This window comes from Anguilla rostrata, chromosome 16 (assembly GCF_018555375.3).
Source record: "Anguilla rostrata isolate EN2019 chromosome 16, ASM1855537v3, whole genome shotgun sequence".
Lineage (NCBI taxonomy): Eukaryota > Metazoa > Chordata > Actinopteri > Anguilliformes > Anguillidae > Anguilla > Anguilla rostrata.
Window position 1 is genome coordinate 34,347,758 of NC_057948.1, and position 20,855 is coordinate 34,368,612.

The 20,855-nt window shown below is 41.9% G+C and overlaps 2 protein-coding genes across 4 annotated transcripts; both read left to right on the forward strand.

Annotated features, from left to right (window-relative positions):
- Window positions 1-80: 80 nt before the first annotated feature.
- On the forward strand, window positions 81-16,973 carry LOC135242383 (troponin I, fast skeletal muscle-like). Of its 2 annotated transcripts, none has more exons than XM_064313424.1 (9): window positions 81-155; window positions 4,408-4,440; window positions 4,985-5,021; window positions 5,718-5,846; window positions 6,160-6,249; window positions 7,058-7,234; window positions 8,471-10,214; window positions 14,097-14,238; window positions 16,940-16,973. In XM_064313424.1, exons 2-7 carry the CDS (start codon window positions 4,433-4,435, stop codon window positions 8,558-8,560), a joined length of 531 nt encoding a protein of 176 aa, XP_064169494.1. In that variant the 5' UTR covers window positions 81-155; window positions 4,408-4,432; the 3' UTR covers window positions 8,561-10,214; window positions 14,097-14,238; window positions 16,940-16,973. The 2 variants fall into 2 exon arrangements, with proteins under 2 accessions (XP_064169494.1, XP_064169495.1); XM_064313425.1 differs by having other exon boundaries at window positions 14,097-14,209.
- Window positions 14,143-20,777, forward strand: LOC135242382 (troponin I, fast skeletal muscle-like). 2 transcript variants are annotated; one of them, XM_064313422.1, is made up of 7 exons: window positions 14,143-14,209; window positions 16,940-16,972; window positions 17,099-17,135; window positions 17,641-17,769; window positions 19,008-19,097; window positions 19,277-19,453; window positions 20,425-20,777. In XM_064313422.1, exons 2-7 carry the CDS (start codon window positions 16,965-16,967, stop codon window positions 20,515-20,517), a joined length of 534 nt encoding a protein of 177 aa, XP_064169492.1. In that variant the 5' UTR covers window positions 14,143-14,209; window positions 16,940-16,964; the 3' UTR covers window positions 20,518-20,777. The 2 variants fall into 2 exon arrangements, with proteins under 2 accessions (XP_064169492.1, XP_064169493.1); XM_064313423.1 differs by lacking the exon at window positions 14,143-14,209 and adding an exon at window positions 14,264-14,296.
- Window positions 20,778-20,855: the final 78 nt, after the last annotated feature.

Genomic DNA, 20,855 nt, shown 5'->3' on the forward strand with positions numbered 1-20,855 from the left:
CGAGACCCTCTCCCCATTGGTCTGAGATGGGGTCTCGCCCCATAAGGAGGATGGCTGACTTCTGCTGACCCATCACAGAATACCGTTAAAACCCTCTTTCTGTCTCGGGGTAGCGGCAGTTTGTGAAGCCCCCCTCATTACTTTGACTCTCCCAGGTGAGAATCTCGTCTGTCCGTCCGTCCGTTCGTCCGTCCGTCTCGTTCTCACACACACACACACCTGGGCGTTGTGGTCTGCTGAGCCTGCATCTGTTTTTGTTGCCATGATTTTGTCGCCACAATTACAAAATAAATGCATAATAAATAAATGCTACAAAAGGCGTTAGACTGGCTAAGAAAATATACCAATGTCTGGGAGCACCCGCCCTGTTGGTGACAGGAGATGAGAATTTGCTGTGTTCAATATCAGTCGTGTAACGCTTTGTGAATGTGATGCCATTGTCAGTAGAGTAGGCCTGTTGCTATGATTTCCTCTGCAGCGAATGGAAATTTATCTGTCAAAGGCTCTACCTGCGTGACATTATTTTGATAAAATCTTCACAGCTGTAATCCCTAACGTTTTTTTAATATTAAAAATAAATGCCATATTTGATACCTTTTCACGCCGGCATTTTTGCGGCATCATCCTTTGAATGTATTTGCATTCTGCAATGGCTCCTCTACGTGCTGTTTTCCACTGGGCGACATTTTCCAATCCGGCCAGGTTGTCGAATGTGATGACGCACGCACGGGAACTCGCCTGTCGAATGTGGAAGAGCAGGCGTCCATTACAGAGCTATATGGGCCATTTCAAGCAGGGACTTGATGGATTTCAAACTACTTCAGGATAAAGTATCTTATTCACAGTATTCCGAGATCTTTGTATAGCCCCATTTCCTCGCGGATGTCAAGATTGAAGACCTTGATACTTGATTTTCCTATGCGAGATAATGATGTTATTCCTTAACTTTCATTTGCTGTGCAACACATTTTGAAGTCGTACGCCTGTCACATAAAACCGTTTTCAGTGAATTTGTCGGGAGGGAGTGTGGAGGTCAGCCAGGGGACAAGGAATTAGAACCACACAGTTACCTTGAAATGGCGGGAGCCGCTCGCTGGTGTGACGAGCCTTGTACCCAAGGCTGAAAAACAGAGAGGTGTCTGTCTTGTGCTTCGCACGACAGCTGTGGAAATTTCTAGCAGGCAGAAGAAGATCTATGCGTGACCTAGTGCTGAACTATAATGGGAAGACAGGAAACCTGTCAGGGAGGGAATCACAGAGACTCTGTTCGTGCGTATTCTCTCCGTGCAACATGAGTAAGGCAACGCATCGCTTTTTGAAGCAACGACCGGAAATTCACCGTGGATTATGTTTTTTCCACAGCAGGAGCTTCCGTCTAAATGGCAAAATAGATAAACAATGCACTTTAGAAATATTGAAAAATCTAAAACACGAAAAGCACTAGAATTTTGTGGGTAAACAGGAAACAATAGTTCCATAATTAAGAGAAGCTTCAGCTGCTGTCGACTTTAATTTGCGTGTCCAGTAGGGATCGCATAAACATGAACTTCAGTGCAGAGCTGTAAGATAGCAGCCTGTTTTAGAGAGAGATCACTAGCTGTACAGCCTGCTGTAGAGAAATACTGCTGGTATGGGCAGGGTTACAGCAGATCGCTTGACATACAAACTGCTCATGTGTCATTCTTCGAGAGAACTTTTACTGTTAGCTCATCCTATGCAAAGCTGTCCCTCGCGCTCTCTAAGGGTCAACAGATGCTGTTATCCCATAATGCTGTGCAGTTTTCCTAGACTGTGTTTACCCTGCCCTGTGTACCTGTGGCAGGTGAACTCTCTGTTTTACTTCAAGATCAGAATACCTGTTCACATGTTCACATTCGTGTTTTTTCATGTCGTCTATGAAGCGGGAATTTGTGAGAGAGTTCACTGAGTGTAATTTTGTTGTTTATTTAGATGTTTTGTTTTTTTTAAATGTGAAACTGATTCAAAGTGAAAACCAGTGGTGCCAGGGTTTAATGGCAGTTTTTTTTTTTTATGTTGGAAGGTTCCACGAAGATTAGTTTCCATGGTGTCATGTGCAGGTGTTGTTCAAGGCAAAGAAAACTTCCAAGGAAAAAAATTTCATGGAACAAAGCATTTATGAGTTGCTTGCTTGGTTAAAGCTTCCCCCGACTTATTTTTCTGTTCACAGGAGTAGAAACTAAAATGTGACTACAAATGGTCCCTTGGTTTGTTTCAGTGCTTGTGCTGGCCATGGGGAACCTTGAAAATGTGCTGCAAATAGGCTCTGAACCCACCCTGAATGGGCACCGAATCTCAGCACTGGTCAAATTTCAATTTATTGTCACGTTTAAAAAAAAAAAAAAAAAAATTCTATCAAATATATCAGATATCTAAATATAGTTTGCAGATGGTTACCGTTGTGTGCTACGTGATTCATGCTCCCATTCCATTTCTGAAAACGAGTAGCTGCTGTAATTTGTAACACCAAATAACCGAATATGTTTTTTAATGCACCCAGTGGAATTGCAATGGTTGACATCTGACCGTCAGCATAAAAAGCTCTGGAGAGGCTGAGTGTAGAGGCTGAATCGATCGGCCGCTGGGGATTATATTAACTGCGCAGATGCTGAAATAATGGCTCTGCGCTCAGTGCTCAGCGCTTGGTGCTCAGCGCTTGGTATTCTGTGCTTTGTGCTCAGTGCTTGGTACTCAGTGCTTAGTGCTTGGTGCTCAGAGCTTTGTGCTCAGTGCTCGGTGCTCAGTGCTTAGTGCTTGGTGCTCAGTGCTTTGTGCTCAGTGCTTGGTGCTCAGTGCATAGTGCTCAGTGCTCAGTGCTTGGTGCTCAGTGCTTAGTGCTCATTGCATAGTGCTCAGTGCTTGGTATTCTGTGCCTTGTGCTCAGTGCTCAGTGCTTTGTGCTCAGTGCTTGGTGCTCAGTGCTCAGTGTTTGGTGCTCAGTGCTTAGTGCTTAGTGCTTAGTGCTCAGTGCTCAGTGCTCAGTGCTTGGTGCTCAGTGCTTGGTGCTCAGTGCTCAGTGCATAGTGCTCAGTGCTTGGTATTCTGTGCCTTGTGCTCAGTGCTCAGTGTTTGGTGCTCAGTGCTTAGTGCTTAGTGCTCAGTGCTTGGTATTCTGTGCTTTGTGCTCAGTGCTCTGTGTTTGGTGCTCAGTGCTTAGTGCTCAGTGCTCAGTGCTTAGTGCCCGGTGCTCGGTGCTCGGTGCTCAGCGCTTAGTGCTCAGTGCTTGGTATTCTGTGCTTTGTGCTCAGTGCTTTGTGCTCAGCGCTTGGTGCTCAGTGCTCAGTGCTTAGTGCCCGGTGCTCGGTGCTCGGTGCTCAGCGCTTAGTGCTCAGTGCTCAGTTCTCAGTGCTCAGATGTGAATCAGTAGAGGTGAAGTTTCTCCATGTCATTTAGCAGACACTCTTATCCAGAGCGACTTAAACAACTTTTTTTTTTTAAACATAGCATTTACATTGCATCCATTTACACAGCTGGATATGTACTGAAGCAATTCAGATTAAGTACATTGCTCAAAGGGTACAACAGCAGTGTCCTAACCGGGAATCAAACCTGTGACCTTTAGGGTACAAGACCAGCTCCGTTCCCATTATACTACACCGCCGCCCCTGCTACATTACACTTCTGCTCTATGAAGCCCGAGACTCAGATATGTGGAGGATGCTTCTACAGTGAGCACGGCCGTTTTCTCGCGCTCGGTGCTGAGTTATTACTCATGGCCAGACAGAGTCGAGTCTATCACAAAGCTGATCCTGGACGACAGCTGCCCTCCCTGCATCCTGTCTGAATTTAGAAAAGATGTTGATCTCCAAAAATGTATGCAGAGCCTCTGAATATGGCTCTTTAAATATCCTAAACGCACTATAATTCTTCGGTCAGTATATTAACAACCTGACACTCAACACTTTAGAATGGCCTTCCCCACATCTTATGGGGAAGTGGAAACCATTTTGGTCTTTAAATCAATACTTAAATGTTACAGTTGTAGCTTGTTAAACACCTGTCCCCTTTATGAAGTATAATACAAATATATTGGGGGCACTATGTATAAAACATCTTGTAATTTCTACATTGTGAAACCAAAATATATAAAAGCTGAGAATCTGCAGCTTAAACACATGTGAATCGTTTGATTACATATCTTACAAAAGATTGTGGCGTACAGAGCCAGATGAAGAACAAAAAAAAAAATGTCTTTGTCCCAAACATTTTTGAGCTCCCTGTACAAATGCTGCCGTATAAAAGATAGATTAGTTGGTTGGTTGATTGATTGATTGTTTAATTGTTATTCAGGGCTTACCGAACGATCACCTTTATTAGTGAAATCAATAGAAGCGCGCATTACAGTGCATGCTCCGGTTATATTTAAGTGACCAATGTTTCTTTTTGCAGGGTGTGACAGGAAAAGAGAGCCAAGATGTCGGAGTAAGTCTTCAGTCTGCATTGTTTTCAGTGTTGAAGTTGGCGACTGAGATCATGATACAAATTCAGGAGGATATGGAGCCCCTGGAACTTGTTTGCTGTGCTTTCGTGGAGAAGGGTCTGTTTCTATTAGCCATTATGATATCTGCACTTGTGCTATCATTTGCTATAATGTTGCTGTGAGACACCCGTTCAAAGATGGCAGCTCTGGGGTAACGTCTACATGTGATGCAACAATAGAATTCACGAACCGTTTGTTGCCGTTAACCCTTTGAAGAATAGGTCTTTTGGAATTTTTAATTGTTTCGTTTTAAGTCAGCGTTTTAGAACTCTGTTGCTTTCGGTTACCAGGAGTGATTGTTACATCGGCGTTAGAATGCTTGCAACTCCCTTGCTTTCAATTACCAGTGGTGATTTTTATATCAGAATTAGAATGTTCAATTATGAACATTCTAATCGCTCATTTGTGGGGTTACACCTTAATTTCTCAGACGTAAAGGCCTAAGTAAGCTTTTTAACATATTTCCTTTCCTTCACAACTCCGCAGGAAAAAGATGTCCACGAGTCGGAGGCATCAGCTGAAGGTAAAGATCTCTTCCCCGTCCCTCTCCTTTACCCAGAAACACATACCTTTACTCTCTGATATGTGTGCTTGATGACATAAAAACAAAAAAAACCCTCATATAAAAGTCTACATTTGGCTTAATTATCATGGATTCTGCTGAGGATGTTGGCTTGGCCTGAAATTATATCCATACTGGAAAGTGCCCAAACTTGCTATTGTTCTTGAAAGCTAATATACACCCCCCCCCCCCTCCCCGTTCCCCCACCCCTGCCAAAAAATTCTTCCTTCTGTCATACCTTCCTAACTCACTAGCATTAAACGTTACGTCTTGCAACATCTGTCTGCTCAAAATGCTGCGTAATTTGATAAGTTTATCGGTGTGTACATTTATTCCACTTTTGAGGATCATCGGACTCTGAAGAGTGAAGCAGAAATGTGAAGTAATGGGTTTGAACATCGAATGACTGCTCGGCTAAAGGAGCCGCATTGCTCAGGCCTGCTCATAAATACTGAACCTGCTCATAAAAACAGAACCTGCTCATAAAAACAGAACCTGCTCATAAAAACAGAACCTGCTCAGAAAACAAAATCCTTGCAAATCCTGCATTTTTGTTTTCATTGAAAGGCTGTGTGAAATATGAGTGTTTCAGTGGTTAGACCCTGAGTGATGTGCCCCTTTTTCCTGTCTGTCTGTCTGTCCGTCCGTGTGTCCCAGAGCTTGATGCTGTCCATCGCTAAGGGCTTGCTCCAGGCCGAGGAACTGGAGATCCAGGAGGCCAGGCTGAAGTACATGGAGGAACACTGCCCCCCACTGACCTTACCCGAATCAATGCAGGAACTTCAGGCACGTTGTCAGCCAATCAAATCATCCGTGTTACTGGTGTGCCGTTGGGGGAGGGGTGGGGTGGGGGGTGGGGGTTGCAGGTGACTTTGTGGGGGGTGGGGTTGGTTTTGGGTTGATGTTCGGGAGGGGGTTGGTCTGTACTGTAAAAGGGGTATGGAGGTTTGTGGTTGGTGCTGTGTTGTTGGGAGGTGGTGAGGTGGGGCTATGTTTAAAGAAGAAAAAAAAAAAACTTGAGCTGAACACCATGAATGTAAATTCCCTGTGTGGCTTTACTGACTGATTTATCACTGGTCTCGTAATTCTCTCTTCGCAGGACTTGTGTAGGAAGTTCCATCAGAATATCGAGAGGGTGGACGATGAAAGATACGACATGCAAAGCAAAGTGGACAAATGCGCTAAAGAGGTTGTGCTGCCCTCCCGCTGTACAGCCCCTCCTCCCAATTAAGCCCCTCCCACCTGTAAGCCCCTCCTCCCAGTTAAGCCCCTTCCACTGTAGAGCTCCTCCCACCTGTAAGCCCCTCCTCCCAGTTGAGCCCCTCCTGCTGTATAGCCCCTCCTCCCAATTAAGCCCCTCCCACTGTAGAGCTCCTCCCACCTGTAAGCCCCTCCTCCCAGTTAAGCCCCTCCCCCCAGAGAGCCCCTCCTCCTGTAGAGCCCCTCCCCCAGAGAGCCCCTCCTGCTGTAGAGCTCCTCCCACCTGTAAGCCCCTCCTCCAAGTTAAGCCCCTCCCCCAGAGAGCCCCTCCTCCTGTAGAGCCCCTCCCCCAGAGAGCCCCTCCTCCTGTAGAGCCCCTCCCCCAGAGAGCCCCTCCCACCTGTATCCTCCTTTACCTGTGACATCGCACCCCCTCTGTGTCCGCATAACTTGCTGACTCAGTGATGACTAACATTTACATTTGAGGCATTTAGCCTTTAGCTTTTTAGCCTTCGCTCTTAGCAAGAGTGACTTACACGGCTATTTCATTTTCAATCCAGTTGTACAGCGGGAATTCAGGTTATGTACCTTGCTGATGAGTTCAGTGGCAGTGCCCCACCAGGGAATCAAACCGGCAACCTCTCTCTCTTTTTCTCTCTCTCTCTCTCTCTCTTTCTTGCCCTTACACATGCACACACACACACTCTCTCTCACTCTCTCACATACACACATACACGTGCACACACACACATACACTCACTCTTTTTCTCTCTCTCTCTCTCGCCCTCTCTGACCAGATTGAGGACATGAAGTTTAAAGTGATTGATCTGAAGGGCAAGTTCCAGAAGCCGGCCCTGAGGAAGGTGCGCATGTCTGCCGACGCCATGCTCCAGGCCCTGCTGGGCTCCAAGCACAAGGTCAACATGGACCTGAGAGCCAACCTGAAGCAAGTGAAGAAGGAAGTGAAAGAGGAGGTGGGTGCCCTCTGCTGGTGATTGAACAGCACTTTTTTATTGCTTCTCCATACTAGGCCATCTACCCATCCATCCATTGTCCTTTGTGTGCAATGCATTGCTATTAGCTAACGTAGGAATTGGTGCCCCCTTCTGGAAATAATGCAATACTGCAACAGATAACTTCTCAGAACTGTGCAGCAATGATGAAGCCTAGAGTCCTTTATTTAATTGCTGAAACTGAAGCTTTTGTAGAATATTTTGTTTTTGCAGTAACACTAAATGCACATTTCTGAAACAGGGAGTTAAAGTTGGCCAATATACTTCTGTGCCTAAAATTTGTTTTTTTAAAAAGAAGCTGTTTGGGACTACTTTGCGGCTTTTCTGTTAAGGTTCTGTTCTAGAACCATTGTCCTTCATGTACATTGCGTTGCTGCATTAGCTAATGTAGGAAATTGGTGCCCCCTTCTGAAAATAGTGTAGTACTGCAATACATGACTTCTCTAAATAAGAAGTTTGACAATGACGTCACTACACCACACAAGCTAGATTCAAGCCTGGACTCCTATATTTATTTAATTTCTGAAACTGAAGCCTTTGTAGTACTTATTTTATGACAGTAGTGAATGAAAACTTATGAAACAGTGAGTTATAGTTCAAACAACATGATGTTGAGATGTGCAGAAAAATCCTTCAGTTTCTGTTATTGTGACTGAGTAACCTGATTGCATTCCATTATGGCCATGCTTTGCATGAACTACATTCCTGCCTACAGCCATGACCAAATAAGACTGTAGTTGCTTTTTTCCGCCTGCTCAGAAGTTTACTGAAGACCTAATGCAGTGCTCTGCTGTACTAGAACTAGAACTTGAGTGTTAGTGTGAAAGCATGTGATCTGCTAGCTGTTCCAGGCTCATCACTCTTGTGTGTGAAACCTGCATCCTCACCTGTGCCTGTACCAGTACCTGACCTGTGCCTACACCTCACCTGTGCCTCACCTGTGACTGTGCTTTACCTACATCTCGCTTTTGCTAGTGACTGTATCTCACCCGTGTCTGTACCTCACCTGAGCCTGCGTCTCACCTGTGCCTGTACGTCACCTTTGTCTGTGCCTTTGCCTGTACCTCACCTGTATCTCATCTGTGCTTTCACCTCACTTGTGTCTGTGCCTTACCTTTGCCTGTACCTCACTTGTGCCTGTATCTCGCCTGTGTCTGTACTTCACCTGTGTCTGTACCCTGCCTGTTTTTCATACAGGATAAGGAAGCAGTTGGTGACTGGCGTAAGAACATTGAGGACAAGGCCGGCATGGGCGGCAGGAAGAAGATGTTTGAGGGAGAGGCTTAGATTCATTCTGATGCTGGGTTCATAGTTGCCATCTTGAAATGCTCATGCCGGCCGAATGACACTGTATTTGGACTCTCTCTTCATTCATACTCTTATGTGTACATGATTATCTTTTTTTAAATTGCTGCATTGTTGACACCGATTAGTTTTTGGGGATGAAGTCCTCTGTACTGAAAAATTTTACCAGGAAAATGTTACTCCGAAATACAATTCAAGGCTGACTTTTGCAAGGCTTCACTGTTAATAAATAAATAACTTAAAGGAATCTCAAAATCTCATATTTTGTAATTTGTAATTCCAGCTTGGTACTCTTGGCCAGTCAGTTCTGTTCTGGATGGTAGGTTTTTCAATAGTGCTGTCCACACCAGAGTCAAATAAGTAGACCCTCGAAAAGAAAAAAAGAGCGTGTGTTAACTTTATAAAATTATGGGCAGTGGTGGAATCCAATATTATTGAGTGCATGTGTTTTTTAAAATATTTTTTTCAAAAGTGCATGTGTTTATTGTTTGTGTAGTTTATACAAAAACACCACTTTGTGAAGGATAAACGGAAATACCTGTCGTAGTTCGCAGGTAGTAGTTCATTTCCTGAAAATCTCCACGTGGGCATGATGACCTTTCCTTCCTACATTACCGTGGAGACGAGGGGGCAAAAGAGCCGAAGTCCGTCCTGCGGCATTAAAATGCTTGGAGACTTGGCTGCAAATTTTTGATGTGGTAAATATTGAGTTTCCAAAATTCTTTTTTACATTTTAAATTAATTATTTTATTAATACATGTCTTAATTTGAAGTAAAATATTATATTTTAATTTTTTTTTGTGGCGAATTCTTCCCTTATCATATTTATGAACGCGCTATGCTGGGATTCAAAACGTTTTCTGAATGTACTGGATGGAACGACATAAAAGCACACGGTGGCGCTAATGCCAGTCTTGCTTGGTAAATTCCAGGAAAGAATAAACCGATTTCAAAATCAACTACGCAATAAGTGTTGTTAAACTTTTTTTTGCAATTTTTAAAAACAGTGGTGTGATTCAGCAGTGCATTGAGGTTCTCACTTGAACGTTTGATAACTTTGCGGGTAAGTGGTACATTTTCCTTGTCGTATATTTTAACTGACAGTCTTCCTTTTTGTAAATCCCAATGCATAAGAGAGGCTGCTAAGTGAATAATGTAATGCGATATTGTGCTTACAAATGGAAACGCCTTCAAGTCTGGGTAAGATTCCTTTCGGACTCGTTTAGATTAGACGCTTCTGTTTGCAGTTGTTTAAATTCAAGGTGCATGGATAGTCAATGTTTGATACATCCTATTGTTAATTAACTAAATAAATAATCATCTTCAGGATAAAAATTTGAGTATCTTTCATAAGTTAAAACTAAATTGCATTTATTTTTAAATAAAAAGGCAAGGAAAGCACAAGAAAACAGCTGTGATAATATAATTTCTGAAATGGCTGAAAGGAAATACCTACATTTATTATGTAACTGTGTTACCCTGTAAGCGCCGTTTGGTCGTTTCATTTGGATGGAATGACATGCATGTACACTTGCTCTTGTCTTTCAGAATTCGATGCTTCAGTCTGGCGACCGAAACCGTGAAGCGATGTACGGAGCACTGCCCGCGCTGAATAGCCTATTTGTAGAAATTACAGGTAGGTGGTAAAGTTTCAGCCAGTCAAATCATCCGGGTATTGTAATTACCACACTAAAAATTACTATCGACACAGGGGCATTTTTTCAGAAAATAATTGCGCAACTTTTCATCCAATGTGTTGTATAAACCAAGGTATTATACTGCACATTGGTACTAACAAAGTACTAACCTTTAAAAATAAAAAATGAAATAATTTTCTCAAGGTTCTGCAAGTATCACAAACAGTGTGCATATAATAACGAGATGACACGTCAATAGATGCAAGTCGATGGAAGTCAATCACTTCATCACATACCTTCAGTGATTCCGCATCTTCATACATTCAATATCACCTTTCTAATTTATTATTTTTTTTAATGAATTCCTCGCTAAGAGTGTTTGCATTTTTAACGCAAATGGCCCGCCAGGGGTAATACAGCCAACATCAATTTCACATGGTTCCAGCTGCCATCCAACCGGTTAAATCGCGCCATTTGCCAGTTACCAACCATTCCGTAACGTGCAACCCACTGAGCGCAATCCCGTCCGGATTCCTCGCGTGCGCAAGGAAAGACTCGAACCTTCTTCGCTTCTGCTATGAGCCGGTTGCATATTTCTCGAGCGCTGGAAATGTGCCGTTGAAAAAGCGTCCGGTTTTAATTACTTTGCAAGGTGGGATTATATGTCAGGAGTTGGATTTATGTTCACTATATTTTTAGCTGCCGGTCTTCTACCGAGAACACTTAGGGGATTCTGTGCACCAGCAAGGAGCAATCTACAAAACAGTGCAATAAAAATTTCTCGGAAACCAGTAGCCAAAAATACACAATTTAAAAAGCTGGAAAAGGTGGAAAATATCCCCATACTCCGGGAGAGATTAATTTTGATCAATCATTTTGTTTTACAGAAGCAAACAATTTGCCCAGACACGTACCTATATTCTAAGAAATATGGCCTGTATTTTTATGTATTTGTTTAGATGTATTGAAATTGTATGTCAGTTAATCCAATAAATTTAGTCAAGATTAGGCTTACATGCGGCGTTATCTCAATCCAATATAAAGGTAATAAACGTTTAATGTAAGGAAATTAATTGCCCCTTAGAACAGGAATTAATGTAAAAAATTTTTTAAAAAAACGACGAGTTTCTACCATGAGCGCCCTTCGTCAGGGTGAAACGTGTTGGTTTTTTTAAAAATCCTTTGTATTATTTCTTTTTAATTTATTGAAATTAATACATTATAATTCAGGATTAGCTCCAGAGCCCTTTCATTGCACTTTAGCTGTGAATAAGACAACCCTTCCAAAGAAGATACTTTACGTAAGTGCACCCATTGAAGCCGTTTATTGTTATTGCTTTATTTTATTTTATTACATTTTTGTGTGTCCACAATGGAAGGATCTCGAAATGGTGGTTCCTTCCCTGCTTAACGCGTCCGATAGCCTCTCTCCCCGATGCGCAATTTGCCAAGTCATCAAAAAACGGGCTCTGTCAACACGGATTACATTACATTACTCATCCAGAGCGAGTCTAACAGTTTACAGGCTTTCGCATGCAATCCTGTCACTGACATTTTACTGACATAATTCTGTTGGAGTTTCTTACTTAACTGTACAGCAGGAGTGCGCTTGAGAATCAAACCCATAACTCAACGTAGTTATCTAATTGTTAATTTAGATAAAGTTTATTTGTTGTTTGCCTTGGAAGTTTGAGCTAAAAGCTTATCACAGTATAACATTATGAATTATTATTATATTATCATTTAATGTTTATAGCTTATAATGGAACTGTTCTGCCTTATCCCATTAATCATTAATAGACTTCTATACTTATATTTTTTATAGAACTACACTGTTCTATACAATGGTCCCACAAAATGTGCAGTGATAAATCAACTCTTACAGAGTACACATGATCTTGCTCTGGCCCAGACCTGGACCATGTGTACACTGTTAGAGTTGAATTAACACTGGCCATTTTACTGTGCTGTTTGGATTCTTTTGAGTTTATAAAATACAATTGTCTGTTGTGGAAAAGAAAAACTGTAAATACAAAGATAGCACCCATAAAATAATACAAAAAATTGGTCATTTTGGAAATTTAATATATTCATCTTGTATATTGGTCTGGTTACATGATTAAGTTAAACTGTAGTGTACTGCAATACTTTACAATATATGGACAAAAATTTATTTATTGATACTTTCAGATATTGAAAGTGACAATAATGTTTTATGTTGTACATAAATTACTGTCAAATGTATTTATCACATAGTTCTGGGGGCATTTTAGACAGAGGTGGGTAACCCGGCTTCAAAGAGTAAAAAGATCGACCAGTATTTGCAACATGCACTAAACAGCGATTAAATTAGTTCTCCATCAGGAAGAGTTATGCAATAGAATCAGCTGGTTTGTATGGTGGCAATCTTATCTTTGAGCGTTACCTCTGATTTAGTATCTAATGTGGTGTGTATATCCTCGTAAATCACAGTCACCCCAGTGAATCTCATGTTTTTTGGATATCCTCCTTCAGAGTAACAGGTTTTTATTAATAACAGTCTTCCAAATGCAGAAACACATTCTCAATAATTATGATGCAGAAGCTGACTAAAATAAACAGTACCACAGTTCATTACTTTACATTACATTTACATTACAGGCATTTGGCAGACGCTCTTATCCAGAGCGACATACAACACAGTGTATAACCATAACCAGGAACAAGTATGACGAAAACCCTAGAGAGAAGTACCAGTCCACGTGCAGGGAACAACCGCATAGTTCAACTTGGACCCTGAAGGTTAAACTGATTAACATCAACACAAACGAGAACGGTTCATTTTCCTGTTCACCACAAGGCTAAAATGGAGTTTCTTTATTAACCGAAATGTTAAAGGACCATTTTAACTGTAACTACACAATCCTTATTTCCATTTTTTGCTATTTACAAATTACTTATAAAGCAAACAGCTGGCCCAAACTGATTAGCTAGATTATGATCCTCACTGCCTTCACTGGAACTAAAGTTATGTTTATGCTAACAACAGACAGACACGCTCAGCATACAGAAACAATCGGCCTTTATACTTCATTTAAAAACCACAGAATGGGTGTATAATTTGGGGTTTTGAACCAACTTTGTTAGTTGTTGAGTTATGAAATGAGACCTTTCCGTGTGTGAAAAGAAAAAAAAAAAGAAAACAAGGAGATACAAGGTTTATGCATGAGGCCAATGATGTATCAAGTTCATATTCACATAAACACAAAACACTTCAAGGTCAGACTATTCATTTGTGGGGAAGAAAGGTAACAATTCACACAGCTAATGCAATGCTGTCTGTGTCTGTGTCTGTGTCTGTGTCTGTGTCTGTGTCTGTCTGTGACTGTGACTGTGACTGTGTCTGTCTGTGTCTGTGCCTGTTTGTGTCTGTCTGTGACTGTGACTGTGTCTGTGACTGTGACTGTGTCTGTCTGTGCCTGTGCCTGTGACTGTGACTGTGACTGTGTCTGTGTCTGCAGGTGCAGGCGTGTGCACGGGCGTGTGTGTGTGTGTGTTTGTGTGTGGGGGGGGTATGTGTCTCCAGTTTATTTACCTTTAACTCCGCAGGTTATCTGCAGGACAGAGTACTCTAGGAGTGCAGTTTCCCCAGCCCATGACCCAGCATTAATAATCTCATAACTCAGTAACTCAACTATAACCCCAAAACGCCCATCGTGGGTTTTTTATTTTATTTTTAAAACAAAGCCATTAGAACACGTTTAAAAGATCATCATCATCGTTAAGGTGCTATTTATAATGGCGTGAGCAGGGAGCTGGTTGAGCAGATATTTCAGGATCCTGGCAATAGTTCTCGTCTTTTCAGTTGCTACCATAATGAGAGTGATATCCATCCCTGCCAGGGCATGCCAGCGATATATATTTTCAGCCGCCAGGGCCGGAGCAGTCCTCCCGTCCGTTGGGATCTTCCTCCTGCTGTCCGTTCGGTTCATCCGACTCTCCTTTTTTCTCACAGGTGAGATTCTCCTTTCTTTTTTCTCACAGGTGAGATTCTCCTTTCTTTTTTCTCACAGGTGAGATTCTCCTTTCTTTTTTCTCACAGGTGAGATTTTTGCTTTGCCTCGTCGCTTCCCTTTCTTTTGTCTCTCTCTCCCTTTTTTATCCTCGCTCTCGCTTCCGCACCAAAACAAAATGCGCTCCCCTCTCTATCTCTCTCTCTCTCTCTCTGTTCATCTCTGCGTCTGCCATCTGGCTGTTGGGCTGATGGTGCTTGGAGGCTGTCTCCAGGGGCTTCAGTTGACGCCGGTAATGCTGTGAATGTAATACTGTGAATTTGCACGATTTTAAAATGTTTGGGTGAAGTCCCAAAATTGGTGGGATGACTTGATTCATTTTGATTCTTTATTTATTTATTTATTTTTTTTTGGAAGATCGAAAAAGGGATTCGGGCCTGATTCTAAATTTCTGTCTTCCAAAAAAAAAAAAAAAAAAAAAAAAGGCACCAAAAGCTCCAATCTCTCATCCTCTAGGCCAGGGTGGCCAACCCAGGTCCTGGAGAGCTGCAGGGTCTGCCAGCTTTTGCTTTTACTCGGCACTTAGTTGATCAATTAAAGCAGTTGATTACACAGTTAACTCACCTTTTGTGTAAGTGGTTGTTGTATTTAAGGTGAAAACAAAAACCAGCAGACCCTGCGGCTCCCCAGGACCAGGTTTGGACACCCCTGCTCTAGGCTGTCAATGCTGCGTTTCGATGCTTATCTTGCAACTTCTGAACTCGCAAACCAAAGCAAAGGCTTATGGGATGCCCCGTGCAAGCTGTTTCAACCATTATAGATGGAATAAATAAAATTACAAAATGTGGACCTGTAGAGAGCTAATTGTTAGTCAGAATTAGTTTTGTCATATAACAGTTTTTAAAAAGTGTATATATGTATGTATATATATATATATACACTTTTTAATGGGAACATAACAGAGGAATGATGTGCAGTCACCCACAAGATTGGAATGGACGTCATTGCCACCCAAAACTATGCAAATAGAAAGTATAAACACATTTTATTAGAAGTGTCTGCGGAGGCATTTTGCTGACCTCATGAATGGAGAGTGTTCCGCGGCTGCTGAGTGGTGCATTCGGTTAAGACGCTACGGCAGGAACGCGGCTGCGATTTCAGACAGTTGCACATTCCAGATTGGGCTGGGAATCTGATACATACTCAGCCCCCGAGCTGGACAGCAAAGATTTAAAAAGGAAAAAAAAAAGAGTATTCCTCTCTCAAGTCCAGTTAATGTATGTTGAGTATAGTATTTCTAATGAGATAAACATATTTATGATTTATGAGTGTGGTGCCTATTTGATTGAAAGCATTTTTTCTGCATGAAAGCTGATGGGTTCATGGATGATTTATGTGATTTTATGATGTTATCAGAGCCAGTTGAGAACTTTGTGTTTAAAAAAAATAAAATAAAAAAAGACAAAAATGGAGGTACAAGGTTTATGCAGGATGCCAATGATGTATCAAGTTCATATTCACATAAACAAAAAACACTTCAAGGTCAGACTATTCATTTGGTAAAAGTTCATACATTTAATGCAGTGCTAATTGATTCAGGAAGTACGTGCATGTGTGCGTGTGTGTTTTGCCAGAATACTTGCTGGGTTATATTGTTTTTTACTGCATTGTATGTATTTGATTGTGAATATTTTTGTGTATCTGTACTGTTTTTGACTGTGCTTTTTGCCAGAATACTCGTTTGACTTATTGTTTTTGACTGTGTGTTATGCTGTATGTATTGTGTATGTATTTGTGTAAAACAAAGTTTTTAATTAGCACAAACAAAAAACAAAACAAAAAGACACTCCATTGGAAACCTGATATGGCAATATTCAGAAGGAACAAACGTAGTCTCCTTTCAGAGTTATAACTGGTTATTTATGCCACTTATTTTAAAGGGAGACGCCTGTAGCAACTGTCTTTTTAAGAGTATTTCTGCCATTTTGTGGTATATTAGCACTATTCTGTATGTAGTTTTTATGAAACAATTCGGGTTAACTATCATACAGTGGTCATGGATGCAAAAACTGAGGCTTGAACCTAGAATGTTCCAGCTAGTTCCCCAGTTTATACTAATTACCCCTACATGCAGTACGCATTTATGTGTTTAAGACTTTAAGTCTCTGTTCACTGACATTTTCTCAGCAATCCTGATACTTGTGTCCTGTGTTCGGTTTGTAAATAATACTGTTTTGTGTCTTTACTGCAAATGTTCTTCTGTCATGTTGATTAAATCAGTTTTTAAAAATCTCTACCATTACTACTACAATAAGGCCATTAACACTACTACCATTACTACTACACAACTCTACTATTACACTATACACATCTCTAACTTACACCATACTCACAACTCTCAACTATACCCTTACTCACTACTACATCAACTCTCTATTACTATACCATTACTCTACATACTCATTATACTACTACCATTACTACTACACAACTCTACTATTACTACTACCATTACTACTACATATCTCCTGTAATAGTACCATTGCTACTGTATAACTCTGTTACTAATACTACTAGTAGAACTGCTGTTGCTGTTGCTGTAGCAAATCATCAACTCTTCCGTTGAACTGCTAAAACAGACCTATTTTGCTGTATTTTACCATAATGACCTTTTATTGTGATGAGTGTGATTGTACATGGGCTCCATTTTTAAAAATGAAACTTTCCCACAGGTTGTGATAGCCAGGTACCGCCAAGATGTCGGAGTAAGTACTTCCAGCGTAACTTTATGTGCAGTTTTCTGTCTCAATATAACCGTGAGTTTTCTGTCAACGGTGAATGTCTCTCTAATCTTCTGTCTATTCACCCCCCCCCCCCCCGTAAACCAACAGGAAGAAAATGTCCTCGAGTCGAAAGCATAACCTGAAGGTAAAGAACTGCGTCTTTTCCCTTTTTAACGACACACACATGGACGGAGTGTAGCACAGTGGGCAAGGAACTGGGCTTGTAACCGAAAGGTTGCAGGTTCGATTCCCGAGTAGGACACTGCCGTTGTACCCTTGAGCAAGGTACTTAAGCAGAATTGCTTCGGTATATATCCAGCTGTATAAATGGATACAATGTAAAAATGCTATGTAAAAGTTGTGTAAGTCGCTCTGGATAAGAGCGTCTGCTAAATGCCTGTAATGTAATGTTATGTAACACGTGAGACGCAGACTAAACAGGAAAAACGTGAAAGCGACTCAAAGATGAAGGCTTTCGTTATAATGCACTTAATTCATATTGAAGGCGAATGCCTTTTAGCGAGTGTGCAGCATTGCAGTTTGGTTTCAGACTTACCTGTGCACCTGCTTCAATCGCTCGTGCCCTGTGCCCTGGGCTAGTGTGGCTGACGCTGATGACGCTAATGTTTGTGCTGGGTTCTTTGCTGCAGAGCTTGATGCTCTCCATTGCTAAAGGTTTGCTGCAAGCGGAGGCGGCTCAACAGGTAGAGGACAGAAAGAGGTACATGGAGGAGCACTGCGTCCCTCTGTCCATGCCTTCATCTATGCAGGATTTGCAGGTAAAATTTTTTTATTTTTTTTTAAACTCAAATTGAGTAAAAAATCTATTGGGGAGAATTCTCTGTATGGAAAAAGAGAAGGACTAGATGTTTGTAACAGAAGGCAGGAAGCTGAAGTGTGTTCCAATCTCTCTGCTTAATGTGCAATTCAAAAGCATATGATTTACATACATAACCCTGGAGTATTAACCCCTACCTGATACATTCTAAGATGTTATCGTTACAAGACATTTGTGGACTGAGCCAGACATTAATGTGTCATCCCTGCAGACTCGCACACTCGCATGCACACACACACACACACACACACAGAAATATATACACACCCTTGCATGCATGCATGCACGCGCACACACACACACACACACCCTTCACATGCACACAACCGCACACATACAGACACACACATGCACACACAAACATGCACACACACACACACAATCATACAGTCGCACACACACACACACACACACACAAACATATATACACACCTACATGCATGTACGCGCACACACACACACACACACCCTTCACATGCACACAATTCGCAGACATACAGAACACACAATGCACACACAAACATGGACACAAAACACACACAATCATACAGTCGCACACACACACACACAGACATATACACACACCTACATGCATGTGCAATCACACACACACACATACAACACAACCCTGATATGCACACAACCGATACATCAAGACACACAACTGCACAACAAACATGCACACAAACACACACACAATCATACAGTCGCACACACACACACACACACAAACATATACACACACCTACATGCATGTACGCGCACACACACACACACACACACACCCTTCACATGCACACAACCGCACACATACAGACACACACATGCACACACAAACATGCACACAAACACACACACAATCATACAGTCGCACACACACACACACACAACATATACACACACCTACATGCATGTACGCGCACACACATACACACATGCACACACATTCCCTCTAGTCCCGATTTCACTATCATTGTCCTTTCTATAATACAGAAGATCAGAGGGAATGTTTTATTGTGTAAAAATGTATGTGTTATTGTGTAAAAGTGAATGCATTATCATGCAAAAGTGGATGTATTTTTGTGTGAAAGTGAATGCATTATCGTGTAAAAGTTGCTAAAGCACTTAATGTGCTCCCTGACCTATTTCTTGTCTTGGTTTATGCAAACGTCACCTCAGGAACTGTGCAAGAAACTGCACGGGAAAATCGATAACCTTGAAGAGGAGAGATACGACTTAGAAAACAAGGTGACCAAGACCGACAAGGAGGTATGTTTACCCTTCACCCACCTGTTGGCTTTCTCCCCATTATTTCAAGTTTCATAATGTGACGTTAAAATGACATTAACACAATGTAGCTCTTCGTCATGCGTAACAGAACTTTTCCTTTTCCCTCTCGCCCATGTCATTAATGCCCAGGTCTGTTCTCCCTTTCCCCCCCCCTCCAGATTGAAGACCTGAAGATCAAAGTGCAAGACCTGAAGGGCAAGTTCAAGAAGCCGGCCCTGAGGAGGGTGCGCATGTCTGCCGACGCCATGCTCAAGGCCCTGCTGGGCTCCAAGCACAAGGTCAACATGGACCTGAGAGCCAACCTGAAGCAAGTGAAGAAGGAAGTGAAAGAGGAGGTGGGTGCCCTCTGCTGGCGATTGAGCAGCACTTCCTTATTGGCTCTCCACACTGGGCCGTCTGTCCAACCATTGTCCTTCATGTACATTGCATTGCTATTAGCTAACATGTAGGAAATTGGTGCCCCCTTCTGGTAATACTATAGTACTGCAATACATAACTTCTCTAAATAAAAAGTTTGACAGTGACGTCACTACACCCTACAAGCTAGATTCAAGCCTGGACCTCTATATTTATTTAATTGCTGAAACTGAATCCTTTGTAGTACTTATTTTATGACAGTAGTGAATGCAAACTTCTGAAACAGGGAGTTATAGTTCAAACAACATGAGGTTGAGATGTGCAGAAAAATCCTTCAGTTTCTGTTATTGTGACTGATTAACCTGATTACATTCCATTATGGCCATGCTTTGCATGAACTACATTCCTGCCTACAGCCATGATCTATTAAGACTGTAGTTGCTTTTTTCCGCCTGCTCAGAAGTTTACTGAAGACCTAATGCAGTGCTCTGCTGTACTAGAACTAGAACTTGAGTGTTAGTGTGAAAGCATGTGATCTGCTAGCTGTTCCAGGCTCATCACTCTTCTGTGTGAAACCTGCAACCTCACCTGTGCCTGTAACTGTGCCTCACTTGTGCCTTACCTGTGCCTTTGGCTTACCTGTGCATGTATTTAACCTGTGCCTGTACCTCACCTATGTCTTTACCTCTTCTGGGCTTCACCTGTGCCTCTGGCTCACCTGTGCCTGTACCTCACCTGTATCTCATCTGTGCTTTCACTTCACCTGTGTCTGTGCCTTACCTTTGCCTGTACCTCACTTGTGCCTGTGGCCCTCATACCTGTGCCTCCGTCCCTGTCACCTCTGTATTTACTTGCCTACCTCACTGTTATCTGCTCCACCTGTGTCTGTACTTCACCTGTCACCTGTGCTACCTGACTTCCCTTTACCCGTACCCTGCTTTTCATACAGGATAAGGAAGCAGTTGGTGATTGGCGTAAGAACATTGAGGACAAGGCTGGCATGGGCGGCAGGAAGAAGATGTTTGAGGGAGGAGAGGGTTAGATTCATTCTGATGCTGGATTCATAGTCTTGAAATGCTCATGCCAGCCGAATGACACTGTATTTGGACTCTCTCTTCATTCATACTCTTATGTGCACATGATTATCTTTTTTAAATTATTGAATTTTGAAGTCAAAGTACAGAGATTTGTTTTATTTTTCTGTACTGAAAAATGTTACCAGGTAAATGTTACTCAGAAATACAAATCAAGGCTGATGTTTTCAAGGCTTCACTGTTACTAAATAAATAATTTAAAAAGGAATCTCAAAATCTCAACTCTTTGCAATCCCAGCTTGCTGCTCTCAGTCAGTCAGCTCTATTCTAAATGGCAGCCTTTTCA

Coding starts and splice junctions, on each gene's coding strand:
- LOC135242383 (XM_064313424.1), top strand. Junction 6,250..7,057: donor TGGACAAATGCGCTAAAGAG/GTTGTGCTGCCC, acceptor CTCTCTGACCAG/ATTGAGGACATGAAGTTTAA. Junction 7,235..8,470: donor AGAAGGAAGTGAAAGAGGAG/GTGGGTGCCCTC, acceptor TTTTTCATACAG/GATAAGGAAGCAGTTGGTGA.
- LOC135242382 (XM_064313422.1), top strand. Junction 17,770..19,007: donor CATCTATGCAGGATTTGCAG/GTAAAATTTTTT, acceptor ACGTCACCTCAG/GAACTGTGCAAGAAACTGCA. Junction 19,098..19,276: donor TGACCAAGACCGACAAGGAG/GTATGTTTACCC, acceptor CCCCCCCTCCAG/ATTGAAGACCTGAAGATCAA.